Source organism: Gymnoscopelus microlampas, assembly GCF_963454915.1.
Source record: "Gymnoscopelus microlampas genome assembly, chromosome: 19".
NCBI classification, from domain to species: Eukaryota; Metazoa; Chordata; class Actinopteri; order Myctophiformes; family Myctophidae; genus Gymnoscopelus; species Gymnoscopelus microlampas.
The window spans coordinates 2,134,127-2,156,915 of NC_139956.1; the positions used below are offsets into that span (position 1 = coordinate 2,134,127).

The 22,789-nt window shown below is 39.2% G+C and overlaps 1 protein-coding gene across 3 annotated transcripts; it reads right to left on the reverse strand.

Annotated features, from left to right (window-relative positions):
- Nucleotides 1-314: 314 nt before the first annotated feature.
- Nucleotides 315-22,737, reverse strand: LOC311034834 (uncharacterized protein). 3 transcript variants are annotated; one of them, XM_084042855.1, is made up of 8 exons: nt 22,543-22,737; nt 18,969-19,229; nt 17,817-17,897; nt 15,753-15,803; nt 14,593-14,764; nt 12,798-12,852; nt 1,552-1,887; nt 315-562 (listed from the first exon to the last, which is right to left on the reverse strand). In XM_084042855.1, the coding sequence occupies exons 1-8, from the start codon at nt 22,595-22,597 to the stop codon at nt 431-433; spliced, it is 1,143 nt and encodes a 380-aa protein (XP_083898981.1). In that variant the 5' UTR covers nt 22,598-22,737; the 3' UTR covers nt 315-430. The 3 variants fall into 3 exon arrangements, with proteins under 3 accessions (XP_083898981.1, XP_083898982.1, XP_083898983.1); XM_084042856.1 differs by lacking the exon at nt 15,753-15,803 and having other exon boundaries at nt 14,593-14,758; XM_084042857.1 differs by lacking the exons at nt 15,753-15,803; nt 17,817-17,897 and having other exon boundaries at nt 14,593-14,758.
- Nucleotides 22,738-22,789: the final 52 nt, after the last annotated feature.

Sequence of the window (22,789 nt, forward strand, 5' to 3'; positions counted from 1 at the left end):
AGTCAGTGGACATAGATATAGAAACCTATAGATACCTCACTGGCTGCTGCAGTTCATTGGAGCGACCTGTATCGCGGCCGCCATTTTGGAGAAGGCAAAGCTTCCTGACTACTGGCCAATCACAGCGCGTCTTTTCCGGGACTTGTCAGAATCTAGTTGTTGCTGTGATTGGCCAGTAGTCAGGAAGCTTTGCCTTCTCCAAAATGGTGGCCATGATACAGATGCCTCAGAGACAGAGGAGGCGTCTACCGTATATGTCTATGTTCATGGAGGTCCTTATCTTCAGTGTGGAAGTGGAGGTCCATGGAGGTCCTTATCTTCAGTGTGGAAGTGGAGGTCCATGGAGGTCCTTATCTTCAGTGTGGAAGTGGAGGTCCATGGAGGTCCTTATCTTCAGTGTGGAAGTGGAGGTCCATGGAGGTCCTTATCTTCAGTGTGGAAGTGGAGGTCCATGGAGGTCCAGTGGAGGTCCAGGCTCCTCCACTGGTCCAGTCTGTGAGGTAGACTCTGAAGGTCTGTCCTCGCCCTGGACCGGACCAAGTTCTCCAAGGAGAGAGTACGCCTGAGGAGAGAATTATTATTATTATTATTATCATTATTAGTAGCTTATGTTCTGGTGGAGCTGAGAGTGGTTCCAGATTCTGTGAGAGAAACATGAACGAACGGTCTATGAAAACAAGCCCAAAAGAAGCCACCAGCTTCACCACTTGATTGCATCAGCTATTTTCTTGTAGTCATATGGAGATCCGTGATTTGATCAGAATATGTGCATGCCGGGTATTTCCTGCGAAGATATTTAATGTAGAGCAAAAACAGAAAATTCACTAGCATAGAGCCCTGAGGGATTCCGCTCAACAACACATTAAGTGGTTAACCCATTAAGACCTACAAAGTATGCAATAGGGCTCAGGTGATGAAGCTGGTCGCTTCTTTTGGGCTCGTTTTCGTAGACCTCGTCGCTTGTTTCTCTCACAGAATCTGGAACCCCTCTCAGCTCGACCAGAACACAAACACAGAGCGTTCATGCACCGTCGTAGCCTTCTGCTTTGCTTTGGAGTTGATCCATTGGCATAGGACAGGGGTCTTCAACGTTTTCAGCCCAAGGACCCCCTAGCTGAGAGAGAGATGAAGCAGGGACCCCCTCTATTTTGTTTAAAATTTTCTTTTAGATTCAACTTTTTTTGTTTACGTTTACTGTTCTTTTTTTCCCCTCTACACCTATACCTCTTTGCCAAAGATAGCCGATCTACAAGCTCTACAAGCAGATCTACAAGCTCACAACGCCTCACGCTGCGAGGCGTTGTGAGCTTGTAGATCTGCTATTGGCTAAAGTTCTCCTCAGAAAAGGGATGCTAAGGTTTCGAGTGGTTAAGGTAAAAAGAAAAATCATGTCACATAAAGAATTGGCGGACCCCCCTTTAGTAACTCTGAGGACCCCCTAGGGGTCCCGGACCCCCTGTTGAAGACCCCTGCTGTAAACTGAACCTTTTTTTAAATTTGACTAATAAAGTTTACCGTACCTTATGTTGTGGTGAGTTTTAGAATATTGACCTTGTGTTCTGGTTGGTGTGGGGGTGTGGCGTTGGTCCAGGTGGTCCTGGGCTGGTGTTGGGGGGCCGTGGTGTTGGTCCAGGCGGTCCTGGCTGAGCCCTGGTAGGTCTTCCACAGTCGGCCGTACAGCAGGTCCAGTTTGATCTTGGCGTACAGCTTGGAAGGATCGAAACCTTTTGGCTGAGATGTCTGGTTCTGGTTCTGGGTCTGGGCCTGGTTGTGGGCCTGGTTCTGGGCCTGGCTCTGGGTCTGGCTCTGGGCTTGGGGCTGGGTCTGGATGGCGGGTGGAGGGAGCGCAGGGAGGGCTCGGTTCTGAAGAGGATTTTCACGGCTTCCCTGAAGGGATAGAAGAAACGAGACAAACGACTGAGACCATGTGACTTAAAGGAGGAGTTCACCCAAAAAATGACTTATTTTCTATCAATTGCACACCCCATGAAGCCTTGAATCCATGGATTCTTTTTTGTTTTTGTCGCATTCCTAAGCTAATAATTTGATTCCCGTCTCCTACCGGCTAATGTATCCGGTAGGAGACACAAAGTAGATTATTTGTTGTCTCCTACCGGAAATACACACGGTCATGAAATTATTGTCTTAGGAATGCCACAAAAACTAAAATAAATCCATGAAATCAAGGCTTCATGGGGTGTGTAATTGATAGAAAATAAGTCATTTTTGGGGTGAACTCCTCCTTTAAGCCTTTAAGATAAACTACTTTCTCACAGAACAATGTTCCTCTGAGGTATTCTGGAATGTTGAGACAAAAAGGAAAAATGCATATTTGTATCCTGTGTGTTGAGCATGATGTCATTTCTGTTGGGACGGCTGTGCAATTTGTGTTGTGACTAAGCATACAAGAGAAACAATTTGAACATTTCTGTTGGTACGCCGACAGAAAATGTCCAACTAGTTAGACAGGATGTAGTTGGTAGCCATGGCAAGGATCTCTTTGGCTATTCAAAAAATAGCAGATCTACAAGCTCATAGCGCAGCACCGAGTGCCACGCTATGAGCTTGTAGATCTGCTATTTTTTGAAAAATCTTGAAAATTTGTGAAAATCTTTGAATATATATATATTTTTTAAAAGCATTTTTAACTCTGTTACAACTTCTGGGGGGGTCCCTGGAACACAATATTCTGAGATGGGGTCCACGGCCAAATACATGTATCATTTTTGAGAACCACTGATATTACAGCAACATACGTTTTTTCAAGAAGAAACTGTTAGGATTTAGAAGAAATCTGTAGAATCCCCCAGAAGCAACGATTTGAGTTATGAATGTTTGCTTTAAACATATACAGTATAGATTTGCGAACATTTTCCACGATTTCCCCCCCCCCCAAAATAGCATATCTACAAGCTCATAGCACGGCACTCACTTGTAGAGCTGCTGTTTTTGAATAGCCCAAAAAAATCTAAAAATGACACACAGATGCGTTCCCGGTTTGAATGGGTTAATATATGAAATAAGGAATCGTCTCCTTATGTGTAAACTACATAGACGTGTCCCTTACTGCAGAGCATGGTTTACATCACTTTTTTGCTCAATAACCCAAAAGATGAAATAGATTTATGCCTGGGACCAACACTTGTGAAAATAGCAGATCTACAAGCTCACAACGCGTCGCTTCGCGTCGCGTTGTGAGCTTGTGGATCTGCTATTTTCACTACTTCTTAAACTTGCTTTAAATGTATTTATGGCAATTATGAGTCTAGTTTTTTTTCATTTTAGTTAATTTGTAGATTTTGATTATTATTACAAAACAAACATTAACCACTTCAGCCCTGTGTACATTTCGGCCATTTGTAAATAGCAGATCTACAAGCTCACAATGCGTCGTGATGCATTGTGAGCTTGTAGATCTGCCATTTAAAAATAAAATAAAATTGTTTAACTTGTGAAATGGGACATTCTGCATAATGAGTACTTTTACTTTTGGTACTTTAACCCATTAAGGTTATTATTTTTAGATTCAAGCTAAAAAGCATTATTTTACACTTTGGGCTATTCAAAAATAGCAGATCTACAAGCTCATAGCGCGGCACCGAGTGCCGTGCTACGAGCTTGTAGATCTGCTATTTTGGAAAATGTGTGCAAATCTTTGAATATATATATTTTTAAAGCGATCATTTTTAACTCAAATCTTTGCTTCTGGGGGTCCCTGGAACAAAATATTTTGATGGGGGTCCGCGGCCAAATACATATAATTTTGGGGGTCCTTGACATGAAAAAGATTGAGCACCACTGATACAGAAACATACGTTTTTCAGAAAACTGTTGAGATTTAGGAGACATGTAGAATCGGCTTCAGGACTTTTACTTGCAAAGTATTTCAACATTGCAGTATTGATACTTTTACTTAGGTACAAAATGTGAGTGTCACTGAGTTGTGTGTCCCATGCATCATGTGACTGTTCAGAGCGTGAGGTCTGAAGCCTCTAAACCACAGGGTTTGGTGAAGTTTATCAACAACAGGAAACCACACGTTTAGACAGAAAGACTGTTGCTTTCTTTTGTTTTTTTACTCTTTGTCCCCGTTGTCACGGTGACACAGAGGTGGCACTTTGTCTCTGTTGTCATGGTGACAGAGGTGGGGGCACTTTAGTAATGTAGTTCCACATAGAAACAGATATGTACATGAGATTAGACTTTAAAGGAATAATTCGCCCCAAAACAATATGACTCATTTTCCATCAATATTACTCACCCCACCAAGTCTGGAATTAATGCAGATTTTGGTTTTGTTTCTGTCTCATTTCTGAGACAATAATCCAATATTTGACTGATTGAAGTTTATAGGAGACCAATCTCAGTGGTCAAGTACATTTACTCAAGTACTGTACTTAAGTAAAATTTGAGGTAATTTTTACTTTACTGGAGTATTTACAATTTTCAGTACTTTTATTTCTACTCTAGCTCAGAGGCAAATATTGTACTTTTACTACAATTATTTGGAAAATGTAGTTACTACTTCCTTTGCAGATACAAATATATTACATTATAAAAGCCCTATTTTATACCTAGGCAATTTGAAAATAGCAGATCTACAAGCTCACAAGTGTGAGCTTGTAGATCTGCTTGTTGTGAGCTTGTAGATCTAACCAAGTTAGTGGAAAACCAAGATTAAAAGGATGGTTTAAAACTAAACCTGGTTAGTGGAAACTAGGTTTAAAGGTTGGTGCAACTGGATTAATAGATAAACCTTGATTTAAACCAGGTTAAAGCTTAATCCCTCTCCCCTGAGAGTCTACAAATGGAACCAAATGGACCCTTACAGGTCTGTAACTCTGAGAGTGTACAAATGGAACCAAATGGACTCTTACAGGTCTGTAACTCTGAGAGTGTAACAAATGGACCCTTACAGGTCTATTTGGTTCCATTTGTACCCTCTCAGAGTTAAATGAACACTGATGACTTCACAGTGTAGAATGTACAACTCAAATGGACAGGAAACCAACGCTGAGAGCGAGCTGGTGATGACAGGAAACCAAAGAACATTTCTCTAGCGGTGGGGGGGGGGGGGGGGACATGTACAATTGCTTTCAATGACCTGTGCCTAACTCGATGCAGCGTTTATAGATCATGGACTGTTTTCTATATACATACATGTTTTCGGAGATTTTACGTTGTGTATTTGTTTTGTTGTCTGTTATTTTTTTCTTTGTGAGTGTTGTCTGTTTTTTGTTTTGTTTTGTTTGGATGTTGTTTATATCTTACTCTCACTGTTTGGAGATACTCTGTTTATTTGCTTAGTTACTTCAATAAGTGTCTGTACTACCTATGAGTATGTAAAATAACAAAAACAAATAAACAAAACGTTTAAAAAAATATATATATATCAGTGGTTCTCTAAACATGGTCAAGTCAAGGTCCCTCAAATTACAAGTTAGAGGCATTGTCTCTTTAACACACAGAATGCACACAGACAGTGCAGTGCCTCAGGAATATAGGAGGATCACATGTTAACCATGAACATAGCATCAGTCTAAACCAGGGGGTCTTCAACGTTTTCAGGCCAGGGACCCCCTAGCTGAGAGAGATGAAGCAGGGACCCCCTACTCTATATTGTATGAAATTGTGTTTCAGATTCAACTTTTTTTGTTTACTTGGTCTGCTCTTTTTTCCCTCTACACCAAACACCTCTTTGCCAAAAATAGCAGATCTACAAGCTCACAACGCCTCGCAGCGCGAGGTGTTGTGGGCTTGTAGATCTGCTATTTTTGGCTAAAGTTCTCCTCAGAAAAGGGATGCTAGGGTTCAAGTGGTTAAGGTAATAAAAATCATATCACACTCACACAAAGATTTGACGGACCCCCTGTAGTAACTCTGAGGACCCCCTAGGGGTCCCGGACCCCCTGTTGAAGATCCCTGGTCTAAACTATATACTGGAGAAAAAAAAGTAATCTCTACATTAAAACTATAGAAACTATAGGATGTCAGGGTCAACCAATGTCTAAATAACATGCTATCTCATTCTAAATGACATTTAACCTCTGCATTAGACTGCATTGTCATCAAGGCTAAAGGTCAAGTGCTATACGGGCTGAGGTGGATTCTGAAGAGTCTTCAGATTCATATGTATTTGGCTCACGGACCCCCATCTGAAAGGATTTTGTACCAAGGACCCCTAATAATGTGTCACATAACAACACAGGGTCGAGTTAAAGGGTTAGTTCACCCCCCCAAAAAAAATGTAATTATGTCAATTACAACGTAGGTTTACTTCTGCATACACACACACACACACACACACACACACACACACACACACACACACACACACACACACACACACACACACACACACACACACACACATTCAACTGCACACAAGGTACTTGTTGTTTGTTGTGTCTTATGTTTGAAATCTAAGTCACCCCATGGAGACTTGAATTCATGGATATTTATTCGTTTTTGGAAGGCAGCGGTTCCGGTAGGAGACACAAAGGAGACTCTTTGTGTCTCCTACCGGAACCGCTGCTGATCATCAAATGATTGGTTTAGTAATGAGACAAAAACGAATAAATATCCATGAATTGAAGTCTCCACGGCGTGACTAATCTATAGGGAAAAAAAAGTAATTTTGGGGGGTGAACTATCCCTTTAAGTCAATAGGTTTGTGATTCACTGGGAAAGCTGCACTACCTAGTTTTCACTGGTATTAAAGCAACACTTTGATGTTTTTTTGGTCTAAACCCACTAAAGTCACACAGACCACGGTCTTATTGTGACGGTGAGAACAGGATGTTGCTGTTAGTTCCAGCAAACACAGGAAGTGAAGAAATACCTGCTTTATGTGTGTTTTATTCAGTATCCTGCGGCCACATGGCCACACCCCCATCACACGACATCACTCAATAAATTCCCCCACCATACGGGGAACTCTCAATGGTGGAAAAAAAGTACTGAATTTTTTTACTTAACCCATTGAGACCTGAAGCCGATTCTACATGTCTCCTAAACCTCAACAGTATTCTGAAAAACGTATGTTTCTATATCAGTGGTGCTCAATCTTTTTCATGTCAAGGACCCCCAAAATGATATGTTTTTGGCCACGGACCCCCATCAAAATATGTTGTTCCAGGGACCCCCCAGAAGCAAAGATTTGAGTTAAAAATGTTCGCTTTAAAAATATATATATATTCAAAGATTTGCACACATTTTCACGATTTTTCAAAAATAGCAGATCTACAAGCTCGTAGCGCGGCACTCGGTGCCGCGCTACGAGCTTGTAGATCTGCTATTTTTGAATAGCCCAAAGTGTAAATAATGCTTTTTAGCTCAAATCTAAAAATGACACAGTTCCAGGTCGGTTAAAGGGCAAGACCACTTTGGTAGAGGTTTGGGTTGTGTAGTTACCTTGCCATGATGTAACTCCAAAGGTGGATAAGAAATAAAAAACGATTACTCTATTGATTAGAAATTAATAATTCAAAATATGCTCCTCATTGACTTAAAATGTACGGTGAAACAGCTCTCAAAGTCACTCTTTTAGCACGTAAACGAACACAAACAAAGATGATTCAGACAATATATAATAGCGTCACAAAACCCAGTACTGTTTGTTTTTTAAATAAAAATGTCAACTTCCTGTTGATTTTACTATTTTTACTAGGAAGAAAACACGGACTGGATCGGTGGATCTGGATCCACATCTTCAAATCGTAAAATCAACAGGAAGTTGCCATTTTTATTTGAAAAATAAACAGTAGTGGGTTTGGTGATGTTCTATATTGTCTGAATCAGCTTTGTTTGTGTTCTTTATGTGCTGAAAGAATGACTTTTAGAGCTGTTTCACCATAGAATACAAGTCAATGAGGAGCACATTTTGAATGATCAATTTCTAATCAATGGATCAATAATTTTTTCATCCTGACAAGATAACTACACGACCCAAACCTCTACCAAAGCGGTCTTGCCCTTTAAGTAAAAGTATCAATACCACAATGTAAGAAGTACTCTGTTACAAGTAAAAGGCACGTGTTCAAAATGTTACTTGAGTAAAAGTACAAAAGCATTGGCATCACAATATGCTTGAAGTACCAAAAGTAAAAGATCTAAAATGTTTGAAAATAGCAGATCTACAAGCTCACAACACGTCGCAATGCGACGCGTTGTGAGCTTGTAGATCTGCTATTTTCAAATAGCATAGGTATAAAATAGGGCTGAAGTGGTTAATGTATGTTTTATAATATAATTATTTGTATCTACAAAGTAACTAAAGTTTTCAAATAATTGTAGTGGAGTAAAAGTACAATATTTGCCTCTGAGATGTAGTGGAGTAGAAAATAAAAGTATTTAAAAAATACTCCAGGAAAGAAGTTGAAGTGCCTCAAAATTGTACTTAAGTACAGTACTTGAGTAAATGCACTCAGTTACTTTATACTACTGGGAACTTGCAAATCAGAACGCCCGCAGCACGCCAGATTAAAAAAACAAAAAAGTCTGAAGGTGCTACGGCTCAGTAACGTCATGGAAACCGTGAAAACAGCCAGTAAACAATACATGTCTTTTTCACATCGTTTTAGGAACCTCTCTACGGACAGAGCAACGGACGTGTTTCAACATAACAGAGACGTTTTCAGGCCAGGGACCCCCTAGCTGAGAGAGAGATGAAGCAGGGACCCCCTACTCTATAGGCCTATTGTATAAAATTGTGTTTAAGATTAAAGTTTTTTTTTTTTTTTTTTCCTCTACACCTATACCTCTTTGCCAAAAATAGCAGATCTACAAGCTCTCAACGCCTCGCAGTGCGAGGCGTTGAGAGCTTGTAGATCTGCTATTTTCGGCTACTGTTCCCCTCAGAAAAGGAATTCTAGGGTTCAAGTGGTTAATGTAAAAAAACTAAATCCGATCACACAAAGATTTGGCGGACCCCCTGTAGTAGCTCTGAGGACCCCCTAGGGGGTCCCGGACCCCCTGTTGAAGACCCCTGGTATAGAAGCTAGGGCTGTCAAATAAATATTCGATATTCAAATATTGGGAAAATATGTATATTCGAATATGAAAATGAATATTCGAGTATTAAAAAAAATATATAAATATATATATTTTTAATGTTTATTTGACAGGGACAATACAAAACACAATGTATCAAGTTATACAAACAAACAAAATATATGTTTTATTGGATCTGAGCACTCGATACATTGTTTTTTTGTACTGTTTCTGTCAAAAAAAGTATTGATTTTTTTTTTTTTTTAATAAATTAATATATTTTTTTTTATAATAATAATATTCGAATTAGGGCTGGGACTTGATTTAAAAAAATAATCTAATTAATTAGAGGCTTTGTGATTAATTAATCGCATTTTAATCGCATATCAATATTTGACCTGAGAAGCAATTTTTTTCAGTTCAAACTGATTTTTGTATACAGTACGAATGAATCAATGAGTGAATACACAAGTTTAAGCAACAAAATATAGCTGTTTTTTTTATCAAGGTGGTTCTAAACAGACCAACAGATCAGTGCAAGTTTTACCATAAAGTGCAGAAATTTTAGGAATATGTTCAGAGATTCAGGGCCACGCTTCCATCAGAGTTTTTTAAATCTAAATGTTCCATCCACTGGGCCAAGCAAAGCAGTCTGATCCACTTCTTCTCCCATTGTGTGCACTGGGGTTTGTTGTCTGTTGGTTGGTGCACTGGTACGCCTGAAACTCGTCCAGTGAGAAGGTGCAAAAACTAAGCACGATTAAAATGCGATTAATGTTTTTAATCGCGTTAATTTTCTGTAATTAATGAATCGAAATTAATCAGTTAAAGTCCCAGCCCTAATTCGAATATATTCGAATATCTGCAAATTTTTAAGACCAATATTCGAATATCATTACTGAGGAAAGATGAGAGCCCTAATAGAAGCATATGTTTGATTATTATGTTAACCAATCTGATTACTTCTTCAACCACCGACACCATCACACAGACCATGGGCTTATTTCGATGGTGAGAAACAGGATGCTGCTATCGAGTACACACACACACCCACACACACCCACACACACACACACACACACACACACACACACACACACACACACACACACACACACACACACACACACACACACACACACACACACACACACACACACACACACACACACAGGATGTGTAGAAAGTGCTGATGGAAAAGGTTATGCAGTGATAATAAAGCCCACACACACACACACACACACACACACACACACACACACACACACACACACACACACACGTCCCACAGGTTTCCACCTCTCTGTCTGTCAGGTGGAAACCTGTCTGTACAAAACTCTTACTTTTCAGGAAACCTTTGTTCCAATCGATACCAGTGGTGGAAAAACTACTCAAATGTTTTACTTACTAAGTAAAAGTATCAATACTGCAATGTAGAAGGGCTCTGTTACAAGTAAAAGTCCGGAATTAAACATTTACTTGAGTAAAAGAATAAAACAATTGGTATCAAAATGTACTTAAAGTACCAAAAGTAAAAGTATTGAAATGTTTGAAAATAGCCGATCTACAAGCTCACAACGCGTCGCGTTGTGAGCTTGTAGATCTGCTATTTTCAAATAGCCTATGTATAAAATAGGGCTAAAGTGGTTAATGTATGTTTTATGATGTAATAATTTATATCTGCAAATTAACTAAAGTTATCAAATAATTGTAGCGTAGTAAAAGTACAATATTTGCCTCTGAGATGTAGTGGAGTAGAAGTAAAAGTATAGACAATTGGAAAGACTCCAGTAAAGTAATAGTATCTCAAAATTGTACTTAAGTACAGTACTTGAGTAAATGTACTTAGTTACTTTACGACATACAATGTAGTCATTATGTAGTCACTATAGCTCTAGTTCACTGGTTCTCAAACTTCTTCATGTCATGGACCCCCAAATTGACACGTTTTAGCCCACGGACCCCCATTTGAAAATATATGCCAGGACCCCCATAAGAGAAGATTTATACGGCTCTAGCAGTGATTCTCAACCATTTTAAATTCAATGACCCCCAGTTTGACATGTATAAGGGCTACAGACCCCCATTTAATGGCATTTATACCTCTGGGACCCCAATTTATATCGTAAAATCAGTACACTCTCAGAGCTACAGACCCATAAGGGTCCATTTGGTTCCTAACTATCTATCATTTAGCTGGGGACCGCCTGGAACTCCCTCAAGGACCCCTGGGGGTCCCCGGACCCCACTCTGAGAACCACTGCTCTAGTTAATACTTGTTGGTCCTGATGAAGAACCTTCTGAGGTCCAAACATGTTGGCAGTCGGTTTCTTTTGGCTATTCAAAAATATCAGATCTACAAGCTCACGGCACGGCACTCTGTGCCGCGCCGTGAGCTTGTAGATCTGCTATTTTTTTTGAAATATGGAGATTTCAGCCTGACGTTATCCTTTCAGCCTAAATGTCTGACTGTGCCTTATTGTGCCGTTTACATGTCTGACTGATACAAGTATTCAATCAAACAGAGACATTAGCCTACACACACACACACACACACACACACACACACACACACACACACACACACACACACACACACACACACACACAGGTACATATCAAAGGTGACATTCATGGTATTGTGTCACAGTGTAGTCAGTGTGCGTCAGCCTGTTATCTGGGCTTGTCATCTGAAGGGGGCGTGTCATGTGTTGTTTACTAAAAGGTCACTGAGCTTCTGATCAACCAGCCTGATCGCCAGAGAATTAGTATACATTGCACGGATTTGTGCACGTCATTCCGTGCATAGTCGCCTAGAAACCCCCAAATTCCGTGCATATGTACGGGGAGTCCCACGGTGGGCGTAACCAGTCGCAACCCGGAAAAACCCGGAAGTAGAGCAGTCCCCACAACAACATGTACGATTCTGTGCCTATCGGTACGTAACTCAAACGCCGCTGAGTAGGCTCAAGGGAATGTCGCAATGTTCAGGACGGCAACTCGCTCGCTTTAGCTCGCTCGGTGGTCCTTCACACGGCGACAATTCCCTTGAGACTGCGCGGCTCCGAAATAGTTTATAGTCACAATGGGGGAGATGCGAGGCGGCTATGCACGGAATTTGTGGTTTTCCAGTAGCCTATGCACGGATTTTGAGAAACGTTGAAAAACGTTCAATGAGAACGTTTCCTCTGGCGATCGGGTTGGATCAACACATGATGAAACCTTTACTGTGAGTCCAGTTTAAAATAAGAACATAAAAACCTTTACTGTGAGTCCAGTTTAAAATAAGAAAATAAAAGCCTTTACTGTGAGTCCAGTTTAAAATAAGAAAATAAAAGCCTTTACTGTGAGTCCAGTTTAAAATAAGAAAATAAAAGCCTTTACTGTGAGTCCAGTTTAAAATAAGAAAATAAAAACCTTTACTGTGAGTCCAGTTTAAAATAAGAAAATAAAAACCTTTACTGTGAGTCCAGTTTAAAATAAGAAAATAAAAGCCTTTACTGTGAGTCCAGTTTAAAATAAGAAAATAAAAACCTTTACTGTGAGTCCAGTTTAAAATAAGAAAATAAAAGCCTTTACTGTGAGTCCAGTTTAAAATAAGAAAATAAAAGCCTTTACTGTGAGTCCAGTTTAAAATAAGAAAATAAAAGCCTTTACTGTGAGTCCAGTTTAAAATAAGAAAATAAAAACCTTTACTGTGAGTCCAGTTTAAAATAAGAAAATAAAAACCTTTACTGTGAGTCCAGTTTAAAATAAGAAAAACAAAAACCTTTACTGTTATAGTGATATTTATGAGTCAGCCTTACCTCACTGTCAACACTGGAGATGTTCTGATGTTTATGGATCTCATAAACTCTCTTCCTGGAAATGAGATGAAAAAAGAGGGGAACACAGTTAGATTTAACCTCAAAGGAATGTGTGTGTGTGTGTGTGTGTGTGTGTGTGTGTGTGTGTGTGTGTGTGTGTGTGTGTGTGTGTGTGTGTGTGTGTGTGTGTGTGTGTGTGTGTGTGTGCGTGCGTGCGCGTAATGCATTCTCAGTGGTGGAAAAAGTCCTCATATTTTTTACTTAAGTAAAAGTATCAATACTGCAATATAAAAACACTCTGAAGTACAAGTCCGCAATTCTAAATTTACTTGAGCAAAAGTACAAAAGTATTGGTATCAAAAAGTACTTAAAGTACACCTGTCCAAAGTTGTTTCTGATACAGACAGAGGCTTGGGTCAAGATGATCATCAAGGCTAATACAGACATAAAGATTTTTTAATCATCCTATTCTTGTTAACACATCGGGTGCCAAACACGGTCTGAACCGTGTTTTCAGTCTTTTTGTTTTTTCCCACACGGGAGGGGCTGGAGCAGCTCTGGAATCACCATAGGTGATTCTGAGAAGGAAGGGCCTTATAGATCACTGTGCCAAAAAACATGGCTCCCATCCGCTTCCATTCTATCTCCTTCTCTAAAACTCCTATAACTCAGAAACTTTTTACGTTGGGGAAAACGACTCATTTTGTATGCGCGATCGCTCCGCCATTGTGACCCGCGGTAAAGATGTTATCGTTCCAGGCGTTAGCCAGGACCATCGGTCAAAATTCCTCATGCTTTGTTTCACATGGATTGCTCGTCGTGCAGCTCAGCGGTGAGATTTCTGGCACCGAACGTAATCTGTTATTATAAAATTCTGGCACCGAATGTGTTAATATATGGCCATCTAACATTATGTAGTGATATGATAATATAAATAGCAGCCAGTCATTGACTGTGTCACTGCCAGTCAACTGTCTTCTGAGCGACCCCCCTCCCTCCCTCCCTCCCTCCTCGCCCGCCCGCCAGGTCCACTCCATCTCACAGTCTGAGCCCCGAGACCCCAGACAAACTGAAACGGATCCGACCCGGACCCGGAGTCACTTCTTGTGAATGGACCCGTGACCGAGCCGGGTACGGGTCGGAAACCGGGGATTTCGGGTTACATGCTTTACCCGAAGACCTCTAATCTCCACACATAGTACACACAGATGTGTGTGTGTGTGTGTGTGTGTGTGTGTGTGTGTGTGTGTGTGTGTGTGTGTGTGTGTGTGTGTGTGTGTGTGTGTGTGTGTGTGTGTGTGTTTGTATTACTATACTTGCTAGGACCAAGTATAGTAGAATTTGAAGAAATATACATTGTGAGGACCGTTTTCCTCACAATGCAAATGGTTGTTTTATAGTTAAAAAACGATTTTTAGAGATAAGTTTACAATTCAGGTTCAGGTTAGGATTAGACATTTAGAGGTTAGGTTTGGGGATTGGAATTAGAGTTCAACATGATTTATACTTTGTTGTTGCGCGCCAGTGTCATGCACCGAAAAATAGCTGATCTATAAGCTCACAACGCGTCGCAGCGCGACGCGTTGTGAGCTTATAGATCAGCTGTTTTTCGGCTCTAGGCTTACGGTTAAAAATATATATATATATTTTTAAATGGCATTCATAAAATGGCTTTCCTAAAGTGTTGATGTCCTCACAAGTATAGTAACACAAACGTGTGTGTGTGTGTGTGTGTGTGTGTGTGTGTGTGTGTGTGTGTGTGTGTGTGTGTGTGTGTGTGTGTGTGTGTGTGTACCTGGTACAGGCCCGGTAACAACATCTCCACACATAGTACACACAGATGCAGATGGAGGACAGATACACCAGACATCCTGCCACCAACAGACACCAACGAAGAAGACCCTCCCTGTGATCCTTAGGCTCCTCCCCTTCCTCCTTCTCATGCCTCGGTGGGTCCGCCTCTGACACTGACACACACACACACACACACACACACACACACACACACACACACACACACACACACACACACACACACACACACACACACACACACACACACACACACACACACACATTAGAAAGGTTTAGATTCAGGTTCATTGTTTACCTGGCTGCCTCTATAGTGTCATTGTACATAGAGTACATAATGTTATGTTCATAGTGTATTGTTTAGACTGATTGGTAAACAGTAAACTCAGCTAAACTGACTGGTTTACCATGTGATCCTATAGTTCACTGAGACACTACACTGTCTGTATGTACAGTATTCTATGTGTTTATCTTGTTTACTGTAAGTCACTCTGGATAAAGAGTGTCTGATACATGAATACATTGTCATTTTCTCCTCAGTGGGTTAACCAGTCCATCTGAACTCTCCATTGATCATTAGCATATAAAGAGAGGGACGAAGCCCATTTATTCACTTTACCCAAATTTAACCCATTAACTCATTCAGTGCCAAACTTATTTCTGGCTTTATCATCCCTGTGCCAAGGCCAAAAATACATTGTAAAAAAAAAAAAAAGTGCTCAGGAGATGTTGAACAAGAAGTGAATGGAGCAGCAAATCTTTAAATCATGATATCTTGGGTTCTGAACATTGTTTTTCAAAAAAAATTAAAAAAAAACTCTTAAGACCTGAGGCCGATTCTACAAAATGGCTTCTAAATCCTAACTTTTTTTTTGAAAAAAAAGTATGTTACTATGTCAGTGGTTCTCAAACTTTTTCATGTCAAGGACCCCAAAATGAATATGAATTCGAACGTGGACCCCCATCTCAAAATATGTTGTTCCAGGGACCCCCAGAAGATTTGAGTTACAAATGTTCGCCTTAAAGATCTTCGCTTTAAAGATTTGCACACATTTACACGCTTTCTCAAAAATAGCCACAGGCTGTTGCCACGGTAGTCTAAACGTGCCGTAGGCCTCTACACATAAACGTGTATGAGCTCACCTTGTTTCACATCCTCAGTGACATCATCAGGAAGCGTCTGTGTGGAGGATTCTGAAAACACAGCAGACACCATGCTACAGGTTAGCTCCTAGAGGTGTGCACCGCACACTCATGGGTGCCATTAACACATTGACCGCCAGGCCCGTAGCCTACGGGACGATAAATCCAACCGTAAAGCGCCGATCCCGTAGCCTACGGGCTATGCGCCAACTGGTGCTTTTTCCTTTTTTTCGAAAAAAAAAAACTTTTTTCAATTTTCGATACGGCACATTTCATTGTAACACCACCGGAAACGGAATTATTCGGGATCCGGTTTTGCCGATCCCGTCGGCCTCCGTTCTAATGACGAAACTGAAACCCCATTTTCTCCTTGTAGTTTTTTCTCCTCGGTGATCACTGTTTAACATAAACCGTTCTAACTACAACATGGATGCCCCGTTTGACACGTGGTCTTCACTGCTCGAACCAGGCAGATCTCCACGATGTTTACAAACAGTGCACAGCACAATCTTACGGATTTTAACAAGGTCTATGGCGACGTGAAATAAACAAAAAACAACAATCAAACGTTGGCACTGGTGAGTACATCATGAGATTAACCTCTGGCGGTCAATGTGTTAAAGGGATAGTTCACCCCCAAAATGACTTTTTTTCTATGGATTAGTCACCCCATGGATTGTTTTGTCTCATTCCTAAGCCAATAATTTGATGAGCCAGCAGTGGCTTCGGTAGGAGACTCAAAGAGTCTTTGTGTCTCCTACCGGAGACATTAGCATCTTTCCACCGGTCATCAAATTATTGTCTCAGGAATGAGACAAAAACTAAAATAAATCTACATGAATTCAAGGTTTCATGGGGGGTGTAATTGATAGAAAATAAGTCATTTTTTGGGTGAACTTCTCCTTTAAGGGTCTCAGGGCATGGCTATTGCCAACCACTTGTGCAGTCGTTCTTAACCTTTTCCGGCCGCGTCCCCCCCCCCCCCCCCCAAAATAATCATATTTCAACTGGGGACTCCCCCCCCCCCCCCCCACACACCCTGACACGCACTTGGAATTGTTTAGTTTGACTCGGTTCCACAGATAAACATTGTGAAAAAATAGCAGAACTACAGGCGTTGTGAGCTTGTAGATCGGCTATTTTCACAATGTTTCCCTCTTTATTATGTAATATTTGACAATTTGGCCAATTTGGTATTAAAAAGGTGTTAAAAGTGACAAGTCATTAAATAGTATCTTTATAAATGTGCAGATACCCTGTATACACTTATACTGTATGTTGGTTTGTTTACTGTCGAGTGAGAAAACAATGTTGCACATTAAGCTAATCATCTGGGGACCCTTCCAAAATCATTTGGGAACCCCCCCCCCCCGGGGGTCCTGACCGTCCATCTACATGTGACATGTGACACACATGTTACAGACATCGTGTCATATGAGGAAACCTCATATGATTCTAAGATGAACCCATTTAGACCTGGAACGCATCTGTGTCACTTTAGATTTCTTTGGCTATTCAAAAATAGCAGATCTACAAGCTCATAGCGCGGCACCGAGTGCCGCGCGTGATATATATATATTTTTTTATTTTTTTTCAAAAAACTGTTAGGATTTAGAAAACATTTTTAAGAATGGCCTCAGGTCTTAATGGGTTAACTATCTGTTCCACTATCTGTAGTGCAGCCGACACGCTGCTAGAGCTCGGTCGCCCACAGCGCGAGCCGTGGGCGCGATCGAGCCACAGAAGCATGAAATGACACGTGTGTCAGTCTCTCCACCTATGGCTTTCACATTTAACAGCAACACGCAGGTCTTTTAAATCACATTTCATCCACCTTATTTTGCAGATTAATCTGATTTTAGATCGACACTTATAGACTCTTTCTGCAAACATTCATTAATCGCTTTAAAAACAAAAAATATTGTATCATTATCAATGACATACACATATACATATATATGTGTGTGCGTGTGTGTGTGTGTGTGTGTGTGTGTGTGTGTGTGTGTGTGTGTGTGTGTGTGTGTGTGTGTGTGTGTGTGTGTGTGTGTGTAAATATTTAAATACCTGTGTGAGTGATGTTGGCACATTTCTTCAACACCCCAGAAGGAAAGGTGTTGAAAACACAGCAGATCTGTTCCTCTTTGCCTGAAATGACAATTTACAAAGTAGACATTTAGCAGACACTCTTATTATCCACAGTGACTAACAATTTACAATTGTTTAAAATTATGTTTAAAATAACAAACAATTTAGCCGATAGCCGATACTGATGTCGATATTTCCCTTTTTGTGCCAGAGAAACTGTAGGATAAAGTGTCAACTTTGAGTCTCCTACCAGAGACATCATTAGCATCTTTCTGCCGGTCATCAAATTATTGTCTCAGGAATGAGACAAAAACTAAAACATCTCCATGAATTCAAGTCTCCATGGGGTGAGTAATTGATAGAAAATAAGTCATTTCTTGGGTGAAATATCCCTTTGAGTGCACATGCCAGGAGGCCAGTAAGGAGAGAGTTACAATAGTCAAGTTCTGATATGACTGATGTCTGGATAAGGAGCTGGGCTGACTCCTGGGTGAGGAAGGGTCTGATCCTTTGAATGCTCTAGGTCAGAGGTGATGCAACTTTGATGATGGAGGGGGCCACTGTATTTCCACACTCCAGAGGGCCACATTGCATATACGGTAGGGCCATTCTATGTCACACAAAAGTAGCAAAAATATAGCCGATCTGCAAGCTCAAAGCGACACGTTTTGAGCTTGTAGATCTGTTATTTTTTAATTGGAATCCCGATATTATTTTGCTATTTTTGAATTGGAATCCTGAAAAGTAACATTTTTATTTAATGTCAAATGCATTTAGTTATACTTATTTTAACTTTATGAACATAAATACAAATACATTGGACATAAAAAAGACAACAGAATGTTAATACAAGTCATTAAGCTACTAATATAGACTGAAGTAATTAAAGTGGGTCATGTTTGCATGTTTAGAATCATAACAGCTGAAATCAATAATATATCACTATTCTGATATTAACCTGTGGGCCGCTTTAAGTGAAGGTGGGGGCTGCATGTGGCCCCCGTGCAAGGGATTACGAGGGATTACTGAACTCTAGTCCAAGGGTCTTCAACAGGGGGTCCGGGACCCCTAGGGGGTCCTCAGAGTTACTACAGTTTGTCACATTTTGTCACAAAAACACCTAAACCTGACCTCTCTCTGTGAGGGTCATCTCCAGCAGAGAGGATCGCTCCACAGCGTCTCCCTGTATCTCCATCCTCCTGATGGACTGTGGCTCTACGTGCACCCCGTGCTGCGGGTGGAAGGTGCCCAGCTTGACCATGACATCACTTCCTGTGGTCAGCAGCTCCCAGTTGACCTGGTTGACCTTCTCGTCGTGAAGGAGCCGACAGGAGACGGTCAGGGTGTCCGCTGACCTTTGAACCCTCACTGAGATCTGACCACACGCCCTGTCTGGAAAATAATACAATATTAAAAAATAAAATACATGTGAAATATTTAACGTGTTATATATAACACTTACAATAACATAAATATGAAAATAAAATTATAAAATATGTAAAGCAATAAAAAATAATTACGAAGTACATGAAATATTAAAATAAAATAAAAATAAATAATAATAAATAATAAATATGAAAATAAGATATTCAAATAAAATATGACATGTAACGCAATATTAAATACTGAAGATAACATTTGAATTAATGTAACATTAAAATAGAATATGAAATATGGAAATCAATATTAAATAAAAACTAAGTACATGAAATATTAATATAAAAATACACATTATTATATATAAAGTGTTATATATAACACTTACAATAAAATAGATATGAAAATAAAATATGACATTGTGTAACGCAATATTAAATACTGAAGATAACAGTAAAAACATTTAATCAATAATAAATTCAAAAAGAATATGAAATATGTAAAGAAATATTAAATAATGAATATAAAATTGATTTAAATCAATGAAATATTAAAATGAAATGTAAACTTTAAGCAATATAACAACACAGACCACAGTGCTAAATTAACTGACAGTGTACATATGTAACCAAATGGACCCTTACAGATCTTACGGGTCCATTTGGTTACATTTAGACATGTCGTTGTGGGTAAATATTGTCCATAATTGTAAAAATAAAATATCTGATGTACAAGCTCACGTTGTGTTTTGCGAGTGACGCACTGTGAGCTTGTAGATCGACTATTTTCGCCGTGCGACACTGTTGTGAGTTCTGTGTCACTGTAGATTTTTGTGTTGGCCATTACAAAATAGCAGATCTACAAGCTCACAGCGCGTCACTTCGTGCAGCGCTGAGCGCTTGTACATCTGCTATTTTTGAACGTTTTAGAAAAATCTTGGAAGTGTTTGAACTATACGGACTACTGACTTAACCCATTAAGACCTGGGACGCATCTGTGTCACTTTTTGATTTGAGCTAAAAAAAAAAGCATTATTTTACACTTTGGCTATTCAAAAATAGCAGATCTACAAGCTCATAGCGCGGCACCGAGTGCCGCGCTATGAGCTTGTAGATCTGCTATTTTTGAAAAATCGTGAAAATGTGTGCAAATCTTTGAATATATATATTTTTAAAGTGAACATTTTTAACTCAAATCTTTGCTTCTGGGGGTCCCTGGAACTAAACATTTTGAGATGGGGGTCGGCGGACAAATACATATCATTTTGGGGGTCCTTGACATGAAAAAGTTTGAGCACCACTGAAATAGAAACATACGTTCTTTCAGAATACTGTTGAGATTTAGAAGACATTTGTAGAATCGGCCTCAGGTATTAAAGGGTCATTATGAATTTTATCTCACGAAAAAATGACTAAAAATGACAGTAACTGAAGATGAATTATGAATTATAATAAATTAAGTCTAAACCAGTGGTTCTCAAAGCACGGTTCAGGGAACCCCCAGGGGGTCCTTGAGGAGGTTCCAGGGGGTCCCCGTGCAGTCACTTTACCCCTATCGGCTATTAGGAAAAAGTCCATCTACGATCTATGTAGATCTGATATCTTCAAAGAAATCGTGAAAGAATTTGAATAAATTAAATAAAATCATATTTATTATTGTATATTTTAAAGATTTTAAAGGACAACTTTAGTTTTTTACAACCAAGGTTTATATTTTAGCTTGTAATTAAAGTAAATAAAAGATGAGTGTTATTTTTTTTCATGTAGTGTTTTCTACAGTTTTGGCAATTGTTGCGATATATTTTACAGTGGGCGGGGGCATTCTGTCCAGTGGCTAAATATGCCTTTTTTACACAATAAAAAAGGTTCTGTGGTCTTTGTTGGTTAGATGTGAGTTATTGGGGGTTAGAAGAGCTACTGTACATAATAATAAAGAAAACACCAGGTTATTGTGTAAAAAAAGACATATTTAGCCACCGGACAGAATGCCCCCGCCCACTGTAAAAAAGATCGCGAAAATTGCTAAAACTATAAAAAGCAGTACATTTAAAAATGTTAACACTCTTATTTTATTTACTTTAATTACAATCTAAAACATAAACCTTGGTTGTAAAAAACTAAAGTTGTCCTTTAACAACACAAATCTTCTATAGGGGTCCCTGGCACAACATATTTTCAGATGGGGGTCCGTGGCCACACGTATATATATTTGGGGGTCCTTAACATAGGAAAGGTTTGAGAACCACTGCTGTAAACTTTTATTAACACATTATATATTTAATAAGATTTTGATTATTATTATTTTTTGTTTATATTCGGACACTGTTAAAAACTAATAATACATAACATGAACATAATAAATTTAAAACAAGGAACATAAAATAAATTAAAATATATAAACAAATACATGTATGAGGTTTTAAACATATCTACCCCTTATTACTCATTGTTATCAAATAACATTTAGAAATGCAAAAGTTGTAAACATTTAATAACACATGTATATGTATACACAATAATAGTAATTTAAAGGAGTAGTTCACCCAAAAAATGACTTATTTTCTATCAATTACACATGAAGCGTTGAATTCATGGAGATGTTTTAGTTTTTGTCTCATTCCTGAGACAATACTTTGATGACCGGCGGAGACTCTGGTAAGCAGAGGTGGAAAAAGTACTCACATTTTTTTACTTAAGTAAAAATATCAATACTGCAATATAGAGATATACTCTGTTACAAGTAAAACTCTGGGATGAAAAATGTACTTGAGTAAAAGCACAAAAGTATTAGCATCAAAATTTACTTAAAAGTCATTATGCCAAATGTCCCATTTTTCAAGTTCAAAATGTATACAAATCATTTGAAAATAGCAGATCTAAAAGCTCACAATGCATCCCCTCGTGACACATTGTGAGCTTGTATCGGCCGTTTTCAAATGGCTGAAATGTATATAGTTCTGTAGTGGTTAATATATGTTTAATAATAATAATCAAAATCTACAAAGTAACTAGTAAGCTGTCAAATAATTGTAGTGGAGTAAAAGTATAATATTTGCCTCTGAGATGTAGTGGAGTAGAAGTAAAAGTATAGAAAATTTGGAAATATTGAAGAAAGTAAAAATACCCAAAAATTAAATACAGTACAGTACTTGAGTAAATATACTTTGTTACTTTACAGCACTGCTGTTAGGAGACTCAAAGAGTCTTCTATTGACCTCTGACCCGTGTAGCCTAATTGATAGAAAATAAGTGATGTGTTTTGGGTGAACTTCTCCTTTAATAAAACATTATATATACAGTAATAGGTAAAGTACAGTGAGTTTTCTTACCAGTTTGTATCAGTATCATCATCAGTAGAACACAGAGGTTGTGCCATCGTGTCATTTCAGTCTACAGATAGATATATAAACCTGAACATACATTAATGTTGTTACTCATTCAATAACTCTATCATAATGTTATCAATCACTACTTAAACATCAAACTACTCCTCAGGACTACACTACACTGATGCTCTCTCTCTCGCTCTCTCTCTCTACACTGATGCTGTATGTCTGTCTGTCTATGCGTCTCTCT